The sequence below is a fragment of the Rhea americana genome, unplaced genomic scaffold, assembly GCF_003343005.1.
Source record: "Rhea americana isolate MKP2758 unplaced genomic scaffold, rheAme1 scaffold_142, whole genome shotgun sequence".
In the NCBI taxonomy this organism is placed as follows: Eukaryota; Metazoa; Chordata; class Aves; order Rheiformes; family Rheidae; genus Rhea; species Rhea americana.
The window spans coordinates 1,615,820-1,630,449 of NW_028185506.1; the positions used below are offsets into that span (position 1 = coordinate 1,615,820).

A 14,630-nucleotide genomic window follows, 5' to 3' on the forward strand; every position below is an offset into this window, starting at 1 on the left:
CCCATACTATATACGGGAAAACAGAGGTTTGGTGATCAATCTGTCTGAGGTTATAAAACTCATCTGTCCCAGTTACTAACTGGCATAAATACTGGAATCCCGTCTTGCATAAACAGCCTTCGATTGGGAAGGTTCAGATTTATTTCTCATTTCCACCATGTAGCTTAAATCCACATCTAGAAATACAAGAACTGCTATCCCCACACAGAAACTGATCTTTCTTTGTGTCCAGTTTAAGATTCTTCATGCAAAGTGCACAAACAAGGGATAATAATCACAGAATGGTTGAGGGTAAAGGGGACCTCTGGAGATCATCTAGTTCAACATCCAACTCCCCCTGCTCAAGCAGGGTCACCTACAACATGTCAGACAGGATCACAWCCATGAGGGTTTTCAATATCTCCAGATAAGGAAACTCCACAACCTCTCTGGGCAACCCAGTCCAGGGCTCTGTCACTCTCACAGGAAAGAAGTTTTTCCTTATATTCAGGTGGAACGTCCTGTGTTTCAGTTTGTGCCCATTGCCTCATGTCCTGTCACATGGGACAACTGAAAAGAGTTCAGTCCCATCCTCTCTACAACCCCCCCTTAAGATATTTATAGACATTGATAAGATCTCTCAGTCTTCTCTTCTCCAGGCTAAAGAGGTCCAGCTCTCACAGCTTTTCCTCACAGGGGAGATGTTCTAGCCCTCTGATCATCTTTGTAGCCCTACGCTGGACTCTCTCCAGTAGCTCCATGTCTCTCTTGTCCTGGGAAGCCCAGAACTGGACACAGTATTCCAGATGAGGCCTCACCAGGGCTGAGATTGTGGCAGGACACCTCGACCTGGCAATACTCTTCCTAGTCTCCTATTCCCCAGGATACCACTGGCCCTCTTGTCTACAAGAGCGCATTGCTGGCTCATGGTCAACTTGTTGTCCACCAAAACTCCCAGGTCCTTCTCTACAGAGCTGCTTTCCTCTAGCAGTGCTTGGAGAACCCCTCTGGGACCCCCTCTACGATCAGCTCCTAACCTGTAATGGTGCCTAGGGTTATTTCTCCCGAATTGCAGGACCCTGCACTTGTCCTTGTTGAACTCCATGAGGTTCCCCTCCGCCCAGTTCTCCAGCCTGTCCAGATCTTCAGAATGCCAGCATAGCCTTCTGGCATATCAGCCACTCCTCCCATTTTGGCATTGTCAGGAAACTTGCTAGGAGACACTCTGTCCCTTTATCCAGGTCATTGATGAGTAAGTCGAATATCTCCAAGGACGGAGACTCCGCAGCTGCTCTGGGCAACCTGATGCAGTGTTCTGTCACTCTCACAGGAAACAAGTTTCTTTTTCTTAGATCCAAACAGAACCTCCTGTGTTTCAGTTTGTGCCCATTACCTTTTGCCCTGTTGCTGGGCAGCACTGAAAAGAGTCTGGCCCTGTCTTCTTTACACCCTCCCTTTGGGTATTTATACACATTGATAAGATCCCCCTTCAGTCTTTCCTTCTGCGGGCGGAACAGGCCCAGCCCTCTCAGCCTTTTCATAGAATCAGTAAGGTTGGAAGGGACCTCTGGAGATCATCTAGTCCAACCTCCCCGCTCATCTCATATGACAGATGCTCCAGTCCATTAATCATCTTAGTAGTCCTTTGCTGGACTCACTCCAGCAGCTTCACGTCTCTCTTGTATTGGGGAGCCCAAAACCGGACACAATACTCCAGACATAGCCTCATGAGGGCTGAGCAGAGGAGAAGCATTACCTGCCTCGATATAATAATAGTAATTACAGAGCCTGTGGGCTTTGGGAAGCTTCATACTGGTTCTGAACAATGAGTGGAGATAGATGAAAAGTCAGTCACCACAGTTGTAGTTACACTAATTTATTCCTCATCAGCAAAACTACTTGAAGATATTTCACTTTCCTCAGCTGGTCATTCCTGCCCAATGTGATACTCCATCATCTAGCAATTTATTTGGTACAGCTGCAGGCAGGAGAAGAAGGTACAGGGGGAGAGGGCAGATGCACCTACTTTGTAAACTAGATTACCAAAATTAAAAAAATAAACAAAACATCTCTCCTCCTCCTAAAAGAAAAATATATATATTTTGTTTTGTTACATTTCTTTTCAATCTGTTTGTTTTTAATTGGATTGCTGATCCAGTTCCCATTGTGGCCATATTAACCACAGCTTTGGCACAACAGAGAGAACAAAGTAACAATCAGGGTAGAACTTCTTAAACCAGCTTTGCCACCAGAGAAGCTATAGCCTGGAATTCTATTCCACCTAGCCCTAATGCACAGACTGGTAGGAGAAAGGGCAAGGTCTTCCTGTCCTTGTATCATTTGCCTAAAGGTTAGGCAGAATTAAAGTACATCCTAATTACTGCCCCAAAAGCATGTGGGGTTGTTCCTTGGAAAGATGAGCTTTTACTAAGATGCAGCAATGTATGCATGCAGCAGTCCCTTACCATCAGTCTACCAATAAGCTCCAGGCTACACAGCTCTGCATGAGTGCAATGTTTTTTGGTGCACAAATTGAATGTCCTCATCAGCTGTGTTTTCCCGTATTATCATCTCAGGCCATAGAATTGCAATTATCCTTCCAATAAAGTACTCTTTCACATACACAGTAAGGGCTGAAGCAGAAACAGGACCGGGGACCTGTTCTGGTGCTTCCTAGAGTAAGACTGATGAGAATCTTACAGGCCCTGTCTAGAATCAGTTTGGCTGAGAAACTCCACACTTACAGCAAGGCAGCTGTTTATAATAACATGAATCTTTCATATGCCAGAGTGTGTATCAGATACCACCTGAAACAGCCAATGAGAATCTGCATGGAAAGTCATGTCAGACTGACAGCTTTCAGTCTCTTAGGTCAGCTATAAACAACATTATACATACACAAGCTTATTTTTCACTCAGTAAGGCCCAGGTTCAGAAAAACATGATTATTTAGGGTAGCACTGCAACCTTTGTTCAGCTCCAACAACACCCTGTAGTTCTCACATGCCCAAGTCCTGTATTAGGGACCTAGACACCTGCAAACTCTTCCTTAGGTCAGTGAAAGTCTTTCTGCTTGTTTCAATAGCTTCCAATGGCTGAGGTGGTATTTGAGAGCAACTCAAGGGGTGCTTCAGTAATATTACTTCACAGAATGGTTGAGGTTGGAAAGTACCTCTGGAGATCATGTAGTGCAACCTCCCTGCTCGAGAAGGGTCACATCCAGGCGGACATGGCATAGGAGTAACAATGGTTGTTAAGGAAGCCATTTTTTTTAATAGGTGAAAATAAAATATTGATCATTGTGGTGATAAAAGAACATAGACATTTCTGCGTAATTTGAGGCTTTGTAGCTACTGTCTGGATCATTTGCTGGGTAACTGAAATCTGCCAAGCTCATAAAATTTCTTTGCAGTAGCTTGTGATTATTTTTCTCCTCTCCTTCTGTTCTTAACACTGGCACAGTTCTGCTCTACATTCTTTAAACAGCTGTTCCCCGACTGAGTTTACAGCACTGCCCGACAGCACTGGGCAACCATAATTCGGGGAGTGGCATGAGGGCAGGAACAAGAGGCTGACAAGAACTATCTAAACTGTTAGTGCTAYCTAAAAAATGCACACAAATTCAAAGGAAACTTGCAAGTATCTAGGTGCTTTAACCTCCTTCTAGCTGTAAGCTGCTCTATCTAGAATGTCAAATCACTCTCCTACTATCGCAAGCATAAAAGAGCAGGCTAGACATGAATAGCTTAAGTAAAGCTGTGCCTCTGGGCACAGAAATTGACTAGGTGACATTTGAAGGTTCCTTCCAGGCCTGTTTTCTACGATTCAACAACCAAAGATGATGATGCTGCCTTCATATTGCAGGAATGCTTGCATTCTCCAGTCAAGGCTCAAGGCAACCTCATGCTAAATCCCATGCATGCACATGTGTTTTGCTGAAACAGTCATGCTTAGAAATAGGCCTGTGTCTACAGCACATGCAATCAACAACTTGAGTCATTCCTATTGGGTTATATCATAAAGCACTAGTCACCCTGTGTTTGGTCCACAGACTCACATCGGAGCTCCTGGACAGAAATTTGCAATTCCTGCACATGTTGCACACTAGAGGAAAGAAGAATGATTCTAAAGTCATTTCAGATGGAAAAGTTTTGGTGGAAACAGTGTAATTTCCTGTTCAAGAAGCTATGGACAGAGCATGATAATGTCTGCATGCGTGTGCTGAGCTGCTGAAAGTTTGAGGGAGCACCCAGAAGATGGGTCAGAAGTTCAAGGTGACAGTTAACGAGGAGCAGCTGCTGGTTATGCACCCTTCAGCAGCAGGTGGGCCCAGGCCCCAGAGGTTTAAGTCAGCTCTGCCAGAGACCAACAGACTTGCAAGACCATCTGTCAGGGTGCAAACTGCACACAGCCTTCCTAGTTTTGTTGCCCAGATCTTGATTATACAGAGACAATACAGGGTTTGTTATGGATAGTTAATGAGCAACTGTTTAAAACCAATAAACAGTTCTAGTTCTCCCACACTATTTTTCTGGATCCCATATGAATGAAAATACAGCCTCTTTTTTTTAACTGTAATATTGTCTTCCTCTAATTAAGTGTCTTTCCTTTCCTTTTGGGCCAAAACTCTGAAGGCCATGGAACCTGGGAAGCTTATGTTGTCTTGCATTGTTTTTGCCTAAAAAAATGTGCACAAATATTTTAATAAGCAATAAAGTTTTGCTAAGCTGTATTTCACATATGCCTGGCCTCTATAAGACATACATTTAAAAGAAAATTGATTGATGTGAGAGACTTTATCTGCTTGCACTGTTGAAGAAAGTAAACTCTTATTTTCCTATGGCCAGGTCTCTGTACAATCTGTGTATTCACACTCATCAGCTGCCTCTATCTATGTAGATTCCTCTGCTTGGAAATGCTATTTGCCTTCTCTACCCAATGTCTGACTAAGAATAAAATTTAGATAAATTCTGAGAAACTACAGGGCTTGCGAGTCCACTGGTCTAAAACTTTTTCACACCACAGAAACACAGACATAATAAAATATAATACTAACAATTTTAAAAAAATCTGCAGCTATTCACAGTGAAAAAGTAATTATTTGGTGATCAGCTAATGCCTATTGTCCTCTGTTTCTTATGTAAAATCATAGTATGTTTAATCTAAAATCCATCTCTCATTGATACAWAGCACAACCCTACCAGGCTATCCTTTGGATTAGTTTCACAGATATTTTCCTTATAGTATTCTCTGACAGAGTTTTAAAAGCCCCAAATAAGCGTTTCCCTTCTACTCCTTGTAGGAGAGAGATCCCTCAGCACAGGGCATCATACTGCCACGAAGCTTCTGATACCCATCCTGTAATATCCATCCTATATTTCTTCTTTCTCTCCCATTAATCCTAGTCATGCTCACATGTTCCACATAAGATAATCCCTGTCCCTCCTAAATGTTAACACCCTTCAAATATTTTTAGACCATTAGTATGTATCCACCCCCCCCTTCAGTCATCACTGAGCCAAGCTATGTATATTTAGTTACTTTAATCTTTCCTCCTAAATCTGTCCCTTCAACTCCCAAATCAATGTTAAGTCTGGTAGGCTTGCTGCTCTTCTCAGAACTTACTCTTATGTTTTTGAGATCTTTCTGGTAATGCATTTGTAAAAACCTGGCCAGAAGAGAGACTCATACATGTTTACTTTCAGGGAAAAGAAACCCAAGCCAGCAGAGATCTATTTTCATTTTCCGTATTTGAGGTTACCAGGAACTGAATTCAATCTGAAGCTGTAAATGAAAGTCTTATATATATAAGAGCACATTAGCAATTGGAAATATGTGGCTTCAGTTGTGATGGAACTCTGTTTTCAAAAATGGAAAACAATACTAGGGCTTCTTACTAAATCTTTCAGAAAACACTGGAAATGTGTAAAGTATAGCAGAAGCAAAACAATGACTGCAAGAAGTGAAAACATTGACTAATGAAATTGAAATGGGTGGAAGAGTGGATGCAGCTACAAACCATAAGGCTAGCTTAGCAAACAGGAAATCAGATATACTGGTAGTGTAATTTACAAAATAAAAGAGAAGAATACTTTGTTGAGAAATATACTCCTCCAAATCAACTCAGTCTTGCAGAATTATTAAATATTTGAAATTTAGAAATAAAGCCAGAGGAAGAGCAAAAAGGGTCATGCAGTTTTGTTAATGAAGGCAGTTGCCTGAACATGAGGAAAACACTGAAGCCTACACAGTACAATTGGCTTTAGGCCTGACAGAAAAAAAAGACTGGGAATATAGAGCTGCTAAAAATCATAAAGGGACTAGAGAAGATATGTGCCATTTTCTTAAACAATAAAATAAAATAATTTTAAAAAGTAGTCATAACTTAGAGAACATCTATGGCACAATAGAACCATTAATTTATTTCTGTTCATTACTAAGCATGTTAAAGAAAGAAGCTACAGATAGCACTATTAAGTGCTTGGCTTTTATTTTATTTTATTTTATTTTCATTCCCCCACCCCCAGCAAATACCAGCAGTTTCCTGGCTGGTAGGCATTTCAGAAGAGGTAAATTTCTCAGTTCTCAGGAAATGCCTGGAATTTGTGGGAAAATAATTCTTTATATGTTTGCATGGAACACACAGAAGATATTAGTTAAACTGAAATGCAATTTTACACAAAGAACTCTAAACTCAGATTACAAAGAGGATGGAAAGAAAAACTTTACCAACTCCAGCAAAAGCTTAATCTGTTGCAAAAATCTCCAGAAATCTGGCTTTATATAGATAAAACCAAAGAACCAGAACACACAAAGGCAAAATCGAAAGCCAACTTTGTTATTAAGTAATGTTGTTGATCTCAGTACAAAAGTCACACCTACACCGGAAAAGAAGGGAAGAGAAAAGCCTGCATCCTGACTGATTGTCCATAGATTTAAGTTTCAACTGCCTTGTAGTGTTAAACACCCTTACAATGGGAGATTCAATTTTGTTATCAAAACTGTAGGATAAAGGGCTGTTCATATGGTTGAATGCCAGAATTACCAGTTCAATGTCAACTAAACACATCCTCAGCATGTTCCAGTTGCTTGCACTGAAACAGCACAAAGTGAGATGCTACACCAGATATAGAAACACTTACACTTACACCTTGAAGGTTTTCATTTTTAAAATAGCTGCCATGCTCCTCCCCTTAAGGAGGAAAAGGGTTTGAGAACAGGAACTGGTAGCATATATTTTGTTCCTTCAGATTTGTTTGCTTGCTTTTCAGTTTTGCTGTTAGTTTGATATTAGAAGTTAGGGAAAACATTAACTAGCGATGTGAGATGAAGACAATATTCTTCACATTTGCCTTGTCACTTCATAAGTGGAGTGGGATGAACTACCTATGACATGGAAGTTTTCAGCACCAGACTGACCTTTTATAGCACCTTATTTCACATTGCAAACTCAAGTCTTTGAAGTTCACTGCAAAGGTTCAGGTTTTAACTGCAAAAGCTTCAGGTTTTAACCAGTAACGTGGTTAAGTAAGCTTCTCCTGACATCCAACTTCTAAGTTTTGGAAATTGTTAAGATTATATTTTCTGTCAGTCATATTAAGGCTTTGACTCACAAAGAAAGGGCACCAGCTGGGGAGATGACTGCCTCTGACTGTCTGCCCCATAGAAACAGCTGTGCTGTTTGGAAACTAGCTGCTAACCTAGCACATTCTACAGAAGAGTATTCTAACACAAACAATCACCAATTCCAGCTTGTCTTATGAAATAGTGCTCTAAGCCTTGGTTCAGAAACAGCTAGACTTTGTACAATGAAAGGGAACACTGGACAGCTAGGGTAGTCACTTTATCAGGGCTGTCCCAAGCTCTRTTTCCTTGCTTGTAAATAAATGCCCTAACTGTCTTTTATCAAACTAAATCTCACTGGGGTATTTTCAATATTTATTTCTCTGTCCTCATGGTGTTAGGAGCCCCTCYCTATTTAGCATCTCCATGCAAATCACAGATTTTCCCTTGTMTTTACACAGACCAGATGCCAGGACATCCTGACTAACACCAGACTCTGTGAATACCTTTTTGGTACAGATGCTACTGACATCATTTCTCCCATGGAAAGATACAGCTGGAAAAGGTAAAAGCCAGGTTCATAATACCATGCTTCCATGGTATTCAAGTAGGTAACACTATTATGAAAATAGTCCCAAAATACCTTAGTGGTTTTCAGAGGAAACCTGATCAGTAAGTTAATGTTAAAAGCAGTGAGACTAGGGCATGTTAACAGAACAATCAGGAGAAAAGATAGGATCCCATATCAAATAAAATAGGTTTTTATGCCTCAAGCATGTGGTAGGCAGAGACTGCTGGAGAAGCCAGTGAGGGCTTGTACCCTGAGCAATAATATGGTCTAAGCTTATTTGGTCAAATCRCTGCCTATGGTAATGAAATATGTACAGAGAAGGGAAAAAAAAAAGAAAAAGAAAAGAAAAAAGGAAGAAGAGAAAAAAGTCAAAGGCTCCAAGACACAGACGGTCACTCTACAGAGAGGAGCTTAACTGACCTACAGGTATAATAGGAATCATCGCCCACTCTGCAAGCTCCACACAGTAATGAGTAGTGTAACCTAAAGAGCTGTGAGCAGCAAGACAACCCTGAGCAGGCTAGGGAACATAAGCAAGAGGCACTTTGTATAGACTGAAATGATTTTAATAAAAGGTGCAGTTTTATACCTGTTTAAACAAAACAGTGCAAGTTCTCCATACTGACTCGGTTCTCAAGTTTAGCTTGCTCAACAAGTAAAAGCTATGGAACGATAACTAACTTTAAATTGATTACAGGTTGTCCCCCAACAGGTAAAAGCTGTATAAATTCCACAGGTAAGAGATTCTGCAACCTGAAATAACATGGCCAAAAGAACATATGTACCACATAAGCCAACACCAAATGGGGAACAATGGCAGGCTCTCCTTTTGTTAAGGGAAAGGACTCACACAGTTCTCTGTAAAATTTCTACACCATGGTTCAGCGAGTTGTTTGCAAATGAGTCAGGGGACAGCTAAACAATCTTCCCTTAGAGGTAGGGCCTGCTCTACATACAGCTTGCCCTGTTCTGTGAATTGGCTCATAAGCAGTGAAGATGAAATCAGGGACTATATTTACTCTCCCTGTTTGGTCATATCTTTCTATAGATCACAGGCTGGGCTCCTCTTCCTTGGCATGGATGCTAAAGACTAGTAAGCAAAGGAGGGCATAAATCAGAGTCTAGAGTTCTGTCAGGAGTGCACTGAACTAACTGTCCACACTGGGAACAGGTGCAGTGAAGGCAAGCAGGGACACAGTGCCATTTTGGGGGTGAGGGTGGGCTTTGCAGAATATCTATTCATTTCTTCTCCCAGAGCCTGTCTAGACTTTTCACTCTGCATATAGATTATTTACCTTCTGTACCTTACAGGTTAACTTAACTTAACCCAGTGCATGCTGGGTCAGACCCCAGTTAAGTCTCTTCTGTTTCTGCAATTCATTCTACTTTGGTTTTGCTTTTGCTCCCACAACTCTCTTATTTATTTTCTAGTCCATTTCACTCCCTGCTCTGACACATTAACCCCGAAGTCCAAGTATTTCAGAGACAAGGGCTATGCAGAATTATTAGCAAATGAAGACAGTCTTAAAAACACATCTGTTTGATTAGTAATTTTAAGAATCAGCTGTCAGGAAAACTACCATGGACTTTACAATGGTGAGGAGCATGTTATTAATCTATCCTTTGTAACCCTGATGAGCCACAGGGTGGATTTTCAAGTCAGATTTTAGTTGTTCAACATTTTAAGCATGAATTGCTTCTGAAGGAGGAATTCTACCCTCACCTCAACCATGGCTGCTCATTCCCATCTCCATCATCCCTTCCCTGAGTGCAAGCCCAAGCAGTTATGGAGCAAGGCAGTGAAACAGATCATGGATCCAAATTAAAGTTCTTTTTTTCTCCATTTTTGGCCGTGTTAGTTTTAAGCTGGATCAGTTCCCTGGTCTGTTTCATGGCATGGTCATAAAAATATTTGTACCTGCACAGAGCAGRAGCATTTGGAATCTCTACTGTGGGAGAACTTAACTCTGCAACTGGGGCCTCATGAGATGGAGCCACTACAGCCTAAGCTTAGCTAACATAACCAAAAAGACAAGTTTCCCCCTAAGTTTGCACTTTGGGGTAACTCAGTACAAGATGAGAAAAGCACTAGATGAGGTAGGAGAGAGGGCAAAAAAAGAGGCTTTTGCAGGAAAAGAAAGGCTGAGACCATGGCAGTCAATTCATTCAGCTTGGACTACTGAGGAACCAGATTCAGCAGGAACTATAGGAAGACATCAGAGGATTATAAATGTTCCAGGGATTTAGCTTCTGATCTACCTGCAAAATAGCCAAGTTATCAGCCTAGACAGAAGTGGAATTTGGCTTCAAGCTTACAGCTATAGCTATGTCCAAAACTATCACAAAATCTAGATCAGTACTTGTACTTGTGTGGATGAGAAAAGCTAGGGAAAGAACTGAACTAAGGTCTGCACTGAAGGTGTTCTCTATACACACATAATTATGAGTATGCACCGACTTAAACCATCCAGTGTAGATAAGATCTTGTAAATAAGACTCCAGCCGAGCCACCACAGCAATCTGTAGCAATCTATTCCCTACCTGAGGGAACAATGATCTGATGGGTGGGACAGAAACCTGCAAAATGACATGTGAAATGCTGCATATGAAGCTTCAGGGCATGGTGCTCCCATGGTRGGGTCTGCTGAGACACACAAATTCAATAAATTGTAAAGGAAGAAAAAAATGAGTATTTGCAGCAGAAGGCTGTTTTCCACAAGATTATTGCAAGTGCAATGGGAAACAGTTTTAACCTTGGACTTTTATCCAAAGATTGTGCGCGCTCAGCCTCTGCTTTGGAGTCACAGAAGTACCAGGTGCTTCCTTCCAAACTAAACAATCCAGCCCCAAACCTGCTTTTTGTGGACAACAGCAAGAGAGAATTTCTAACAGCTGTGGAATGGGTCAAAAATCACCTCTATCACCTAGAAGTTGGCTTCTGCTGCAGCTGCAGGCCARTGCTTCTCTGCTTTCAGGACAGAGTAGCATGCTAGCTGAAAACAACTCACAGTTGACAGACATTCATGCTAGTGCTGTAAGAAGGCAAACTAGAGTGAAAGAGAGCAGCCACAAGGGCCTAGTTTCTGCTCAGAAAGTGTAGGTAAGTGTAGGTAGCTAAAAAACTGTGTACGCTTATACAACACCAGCAGGGCCATTCAGGGGTTCAGGAGCTCAATTTATGACCTTCAGGACCAGAGACACAGACCTTTACCAGTTAGAATAATAAGAAGGTTAGAGAGGGCAGTAGGAGATACCTTAAAAGATGGATTTATTCACTTTCATGGAGCCATATTTCACTTATCCAAAACTTAGCTCAGCAGCATGCGTAGCTCTGCGCTCTACCTTGGTTCTCCTCTGAAAGAGATGCCCTTTAGCTTACGATGTTTTTGATTTGGGGAATGTGTGTGTGTTTTTGTTTGTGTGAGTGTGTAGCGGGGAAGATGGGATGGGGGAGTTTAAAATTTTATGCTAGTTAAAATTTTCACTGGCTTTCCTAAATATAACTTGAAGTGACCAACTGCTTCCATTTGGGATAGCCCAGGAGAGGAAGGAAATAGTTCAGAACATCAACTGGTACAAATCAAGTGGCTTGCACATGGCAAGTTGTCTGAGGTGCTGTGATAGGTCCTTTCTTTCTCCTTACCATACATTTTGCCTTCGTCTGACAAGATAATCTTCCGTCGTCCACATGGTGGGTAGATGGCTAGCGCTTCCTGGAAGCTCTGCTCAATGTCTGGACTCCATACACCCTCAGCGTCATTGTCAATTGGTTTGTCCAAGGCCTCACTGCCCCCTGAGTCGTTGCTCCCCTCAGGGGAGGTGGGAGAACTCCACTCGTTGGAGGTAATGGTGCCAGCTAGAAACTCCAATGTGCCACGTGGAGAAGCAGACTCAGAATCTGCAATGACAAACACATCCCGTTTCAGTTAGAAATCCTCCTCCCTAAGAAAACAGAGGAGATGCTGAAGAAAAAACTAACATACTCAATGAGGAGCCCATGTGTGCATGAATTGGCCTTCCCARCAGCGGAGCGCTTCAGTTAACAGCAGAGTTCTGCCTCAACAGGCTCTATCCCTCTGCTCCATCTTAAGATTCAAACACATAACTGAATATCCAAAACAGAAGGGGTCTACCAGCTTGGCATGGCAACTAACTATACGTGTTCCTAACTCATAACTTATGTGAGTTTTAAGTTCTTCCACCAAGGCTTAAGGAAACACATTTTACTTCAGTTTTACCTTAAATGGTAACTCAACCATGTACTTGATTTCCTTAGTGTTGAGATAAAAGCTTTTTCTTCTGCAGACCCTTCTGCTAGAAGACCTGCTCCTATATCTCTTTGCCTCACTAGCTCTATATCACTTTTCAATTCCCTTCAAAAAACCTTTGTCTGTTTGTTTCCTTTTCCATCTGCTATCATTACCTTTGTAATGCCATTTAACTTTCTGAAGCATGCATACAGGGATTCAGTTTGGATGAACGACATCACACAAAATAAAGCTGCGATGAATTATCTAGTCATCACTGAGCACTGGGATTGGAATTTTCTTAGATACTGTTTCACTGGACTGGAGTTAGCGGTTGGTGTCATTTTTAACACTGACATTTCTGCTTCTTAATGGTCAGCCACATTTTTAAAAAGCAGTTCCTGGAGCCAGGCAGTTTAATGGAATGTCTCCCAAATCTCAGCATTATATGATGGCAAGGGCAGAAGGAACTATTGAGTTAAAGGATAAAAGCCCTGGGTTGCAGGTCAAGAATCTTGGGTGCTTAGCCTGTTTCTACCACTCATCTTCAGAATGACCTTGGGCAAACTTCTTACAATTCTCTGTGCTCTCTGCCCCTCTATCTTTTTACAGGTTTTGGGCTATCAGATTGCCAGTGGACAGGAGTAGAACCCAGTTTCTTCTTAAATCTAAGTAGGCAGCTACTAACTCTTGAAAACTACAGTAAGTTACAATCTACTTATGAACTCCTGCAATAAGAAAGAAGTCATTAACTGGAGCTGCTAAAACCGCAGTTCAGAAAACACTACTGGACCATATGGATGTTTCCAGCCAATCACAGAGACAAATGCCTTCTACAGACTTCCAACCATTYCCTTGCTTCAGTTCCAAAACTGTTTACCTTTTTAATAGTTTTATTATCTGAGCCACAAAGAAGGTTCATAAAATAACAGCTAACCTCATGAAACAAAGTAAGAGAGCTCAAAACTTCCCTATGTATCACCACATTGAGCTGAGTAGCAATGAAATCACAATCTGACTTTTTTGTAAGAGCACCAAAATCATCAAGAGCTCTGACATGCCAAGACAAACTGGCTCAAAAGCATCACAATGATGATAAGCAGGACAAAGGAGATGACTGGGCATGGTCTACATGGAAAACTAGCTAGAATAAAATTAGTATAGTTATGCCAAATCTTAGCTGGTAAAAAGACAAAGCAGACCCGTTCAGTCAACTTCAAATTGTCAAAAATTCAGGGCTCAGGCATCCAGGAACTCTCATGATATTGACTTAAAAATGTGACATCRTGGGCTCCTTTTTATTTTTTGTATTGTGCCTGACCCTTTTGAATTTCATGATTTGCAAACTTTTCTCTGAGACTGTGACTGGCTGGGTTTTTTTTTTGTTTTGTTTTGTTTTGTTTTTTGGGGTTTTTTTAATAAAAGCTTAAATTCTCATGAATTTCATTTTTTCATGAGCTGTAAAAATTTGTAAGATGTTGACAACATTTCTTCTCGGAAGGCTCTACTACTCTTTAATGACTTTGGACAGCAGCAAATATCTATTTTACATCTCCATAAACTCAGGAAACAAGTAAGATAACACTGGGTGTTTGTATAATAAATTTTTGGACACAGTATATGTCTCACATCATGAGGCAGAGTATTAACAAGTGATTGAAGTGGAAATGCAGAAAATCTAGTATAAGACTTATTTCTCCTGTTAGGATGTTTGGCATATATGAACCACTAATATGGTGTACTACAATCCATTAGTCCGTTTCAATCCCTACAATACACTTTTTAAAATCCTTTTGACCCATGCTGTACATTTTCAGCACTATGATAAATGTCGGGATTGGGGGAGGGGAGAGAAGCTCAGTTTTGATCTTTATCATTAGACTAGCTATCTGAAGCACACTGTGGATGGCACTAAAGCAGGCAGTGTGGCTTTTAGAGGCCCTGAAATAAATGATAACAGTTGCTTTCTTCAGCAAGCATCTATCACCAATACTGTCATTGTCAGATACTCAACAAAAAAAATTTGTGGGTATTTGAGAGATTCTGCTGCTGGGGAAGCAAAGAGTAAAGCGTAAGTTTCCACATGGAGACTCAGACACAGGAAGAGAAAGAGAAGCTACCTGTTTCAGTTGTTCTTTTGATTTTTCCCCAGGCATCTGTAGTCCCTGGTGGCTACCCACACTCTCCATATTTAATGCACATTAAAATCTCCACAGACACAAGGCACAAGTTAGTTTAAACCTAGGTTGACAGACTGAGAAATGGACAAA

The 14,630-nt window shown here is 41.2% G+C and overlaps 1 protein-coding gene across 3 annotated transcripts in view; it reads right to left on the minus strand.

Annotated features, from left to right (window-relative positions):
- The window catches only part of TEAD4 (TEA domain transcription factor 4), a 59,469-nt gene that overhangs the window by 33,378 nt on the left and 11,461 nt on the right, over window positions 1–14,630 (minus strand). For 2 of the 3 annotated variants that reach the window (XM_085298845.1, XM_085298844.1), the window contains exon 2: window positions 11,757–12,011. The exons of the other annotated variant lie outside the window; for it this stretch is intronic. In XM_085298845.1, coding sequence (XP_085154971.1) covers window positions 11,757–12,011 — 255 coding nt within the window. The remainder of the gene's footprint in view (window positions 1–11,756; window positions 12,012–14,630) is intronic. 3 annotated transcript variants of the gene reach the window in all.